Source organism: Pteropus vampyrus, unplaced genomic scaffold, assembly GCF_000151845.1.
Source record: "Pteropus vampyrus isolate Shadow unplaced genomic scaffold, Pvam_2.0 Scaffold12415, whole genome shotgun sequence".
In the NCBI taxonomy this organism is placed as follows: domain Eukaryota; kingdom Metazoa; phylum Chordata; class Mammalia; order Chiroptera; family Pteropodidae; genus Pteropus; species Pteropus vampyrus.
The window spans coordinates 7,090-9,183 of NW_011901196.1; the positions used below are offsets into that span (position 1 = coordinate 7,090).

The window sequence follows — 2,094 nt, forward strand, 5'->3', positions numbered from 1 at the left end:
GCTTTCATCTAGCGGTTATCCTTCTCGGGCACCTAGGAGAGTAGCGGGAAGTCGTCCCCACCATAGCCAGGTGACAGCTCTCGGCAGTGACAGCGTGAGCAAGCAGTCAGGGAACCAAAGACCCGACTCCCAGGCCAGCCGCAGGCATTTCTAAGGCCCTGGAGCTGGGGGCGGGGTAGGGGTGGGCAGTGTAGACGGCAGGGCCGTGTCCCCGCAGGGAGTGGCTGCTGAAGAGCAGCCTCCTGGTGGCCATGGCCGTGTACACGTACCTGCGCCTCATCGTCGACCACCACGGTACCGCCCAGCTGCAGGCCCTGCGGCAGAAGGAGGTGGGCTTCTGCACCGCCCTGCTGCGGGAGCGGGTGAGCACAACACGGTGGGGGGCTGGCACCGGGTCGGGGTACCCCGGGTTCCGTGCGGAGACATGGGGGTGGCTCGGGGCTGGGTGTGTCTCCATCACTCCGAGACACACGAGGCGGGAGGGCGGGCCGTCGGCGAGGGATGGCCACACTCCCCGGAGATGCTGCCTGTCCCTCGGCGTCTGGGGGTTTTCCCCGTCGGCTTCGTGGACGCTTGCACGCCCACCGTGGCCATCCCCACACCTGCACACCGTGTGACTCATCCACTCTCAGGTCTCCCGCGTGAAGACCCCAGGGCTGTGCTCTCTAATGAGGAGCCGCTGGCCACGTATGGCAATTTAAGTTGAATTAATTAAAATTAGATAAAAATTTTAAATTCAGCCTCTGAGCTGAATCAGCCACATTTTAAGTGCACGTTAGGCACACGTGGCTAATGCGTCCTTCTGGACAGCAGGCACAGACTAGGCCCGTTACCACAGGGTGGTCTCTCAGACCCGGCGAGCCTGGGGTGAGGTGTTGGGGCCACTTCGCCAGTCCTGTCCCGACCGGGATCAAGACAGTTCTGGGAGGAAAGGGCAGAAGGCTAACGCGAAGGCCAGCAGGGCCTCAGCAGCTTGCAGTAACTTCTTCGTGAATTCAGCCCCCGACTTCTCACTCTCTTGCCCTGAACAGCCAGGAGCCAGTCCCTCGGTTCCAGGAGAAATCGTGTAATCCCTTCGGCCCACTTTCCCTGCAGCGGGCAAACAATCCGTGTTTTTCTTCTCTTTCCTGTCCACCCCTCCCCCCATCAAGTTCATGGAATGCTTGATGATTGGCCGGGACCTCGTAAGGCTACTCCAGAATGTTGCCAGGATACCAGAATTTGAACTGCTTTGGAAAGATATTATCCATAACCCGCAAGCCTTGAGTCCTCAGTTCACAGGTAAGTAAAGGCCGACTTCCTGTCCTCGAGGCGGGAGGTCAGTGCGTATGGGCCACTTGAATCAAGAGGCAGAGGTTGGTGGGTAGGAGAGGCTTGGCAGTCAGACGTAGGAAGCCCGGGACCAGGCGGGCTCTGCCCACTACAGCTGGCCATGGTTCCCAGACTGGCCCTCCTTGGCGGGCTCCAGCCTAACCCTACTGCCTGCTCCTAAGGAGATGCGAGGCAGGGACTGTCCTTCCCCTTATCTGCCGACAGCTGTTTGGCTCAGGAGGTGAGCCGATGACCAGTTTCCAGCTCCACCGAGTCCAGCGGGGGAGTCAGAGGTCAGCTCGTGAGACTGAGTCAGCAGCGGGGCTGGACGGAGTCCTGTAAAAGAAGGCTCCTCCTGGGCGCGGTCCCGCCTCTGAATTCCAAGGGTCCAGCTTGGTCGGAATCCTCTGTGGGGGAGGGAAAGAGGCTCCGTGTGCCTCCCTGACGGGGCCCTTCCACGTCCCTCTCCCCTCCCCGGGGTCCTGCCTGCGGTCTGAACGGTACCTGCAGCTTTGCTCCCTCACGTCACCTCTACCACGCACACGTGTGTGCACGTGTGTGTGCGTGTGCACATGCACACAACACGAAAGCAGTCGTCCAGGGCCTGGGAAGCCAGGAAGGGAGAGAGGAAGTCGCGGTTTGCCTCGCAAGCCCTCACGCTGAGCGCGCGCTGAGTCTTGAGTGCCCGCTGTGTGCCAGGCGCACGCGAACTCTCAATCCTCAGACTTCCCTGTACGGTAGAGGTTTTACTTTCCGTGTTTGCAGATAAAGAAAACGAGGGTG

At 60.5% G+C, this 2,094-nt stretch overlaps 1 protein-coding gene across 1 annotated transcript; it reads left to right on the forward strand.

Annotated features, from left to right (window-relative positions):
* The first annotated feature begins 6 nt into the window (after positions 1 to 6).
* On the forward strand, positions 7 to 1,460 carry LOC105310816 (integrator complex subunit 3-like). Its single transcript, XM_011386922.2, has 2 exons — positions 7 to 362; positions 1,152 to 1,460. Exons 1-2 carry the CDS (start codon positions 252 to 254, stop codon positions 1,287 to 1,289), a joined length of 249 nt encoding a protein of 82 aa, XP_011385224.1. The 5' UTR covers positions 7 to 251; the 3' UTR covers positions 1,290 to 1,460.
* Positions 1,461 to 2,094: the final 634 nt, after the last annotated feature.

Coding starts and splice junctions, on each gene's coding strand:
- LOC105310816 (XM_011386922.2), top strand. CDS start 252: ATGGCCGTGTACACGTACCTGCGCCTCATCGTCGACCACCACGGTACC. Junction 363..1,151: donor CCGCCCTGCTGCGGGAGCGG/GTGAGCACAACA, acceptor CCCCCCATCAAG/TTCATGGAATGCTTGATGAT.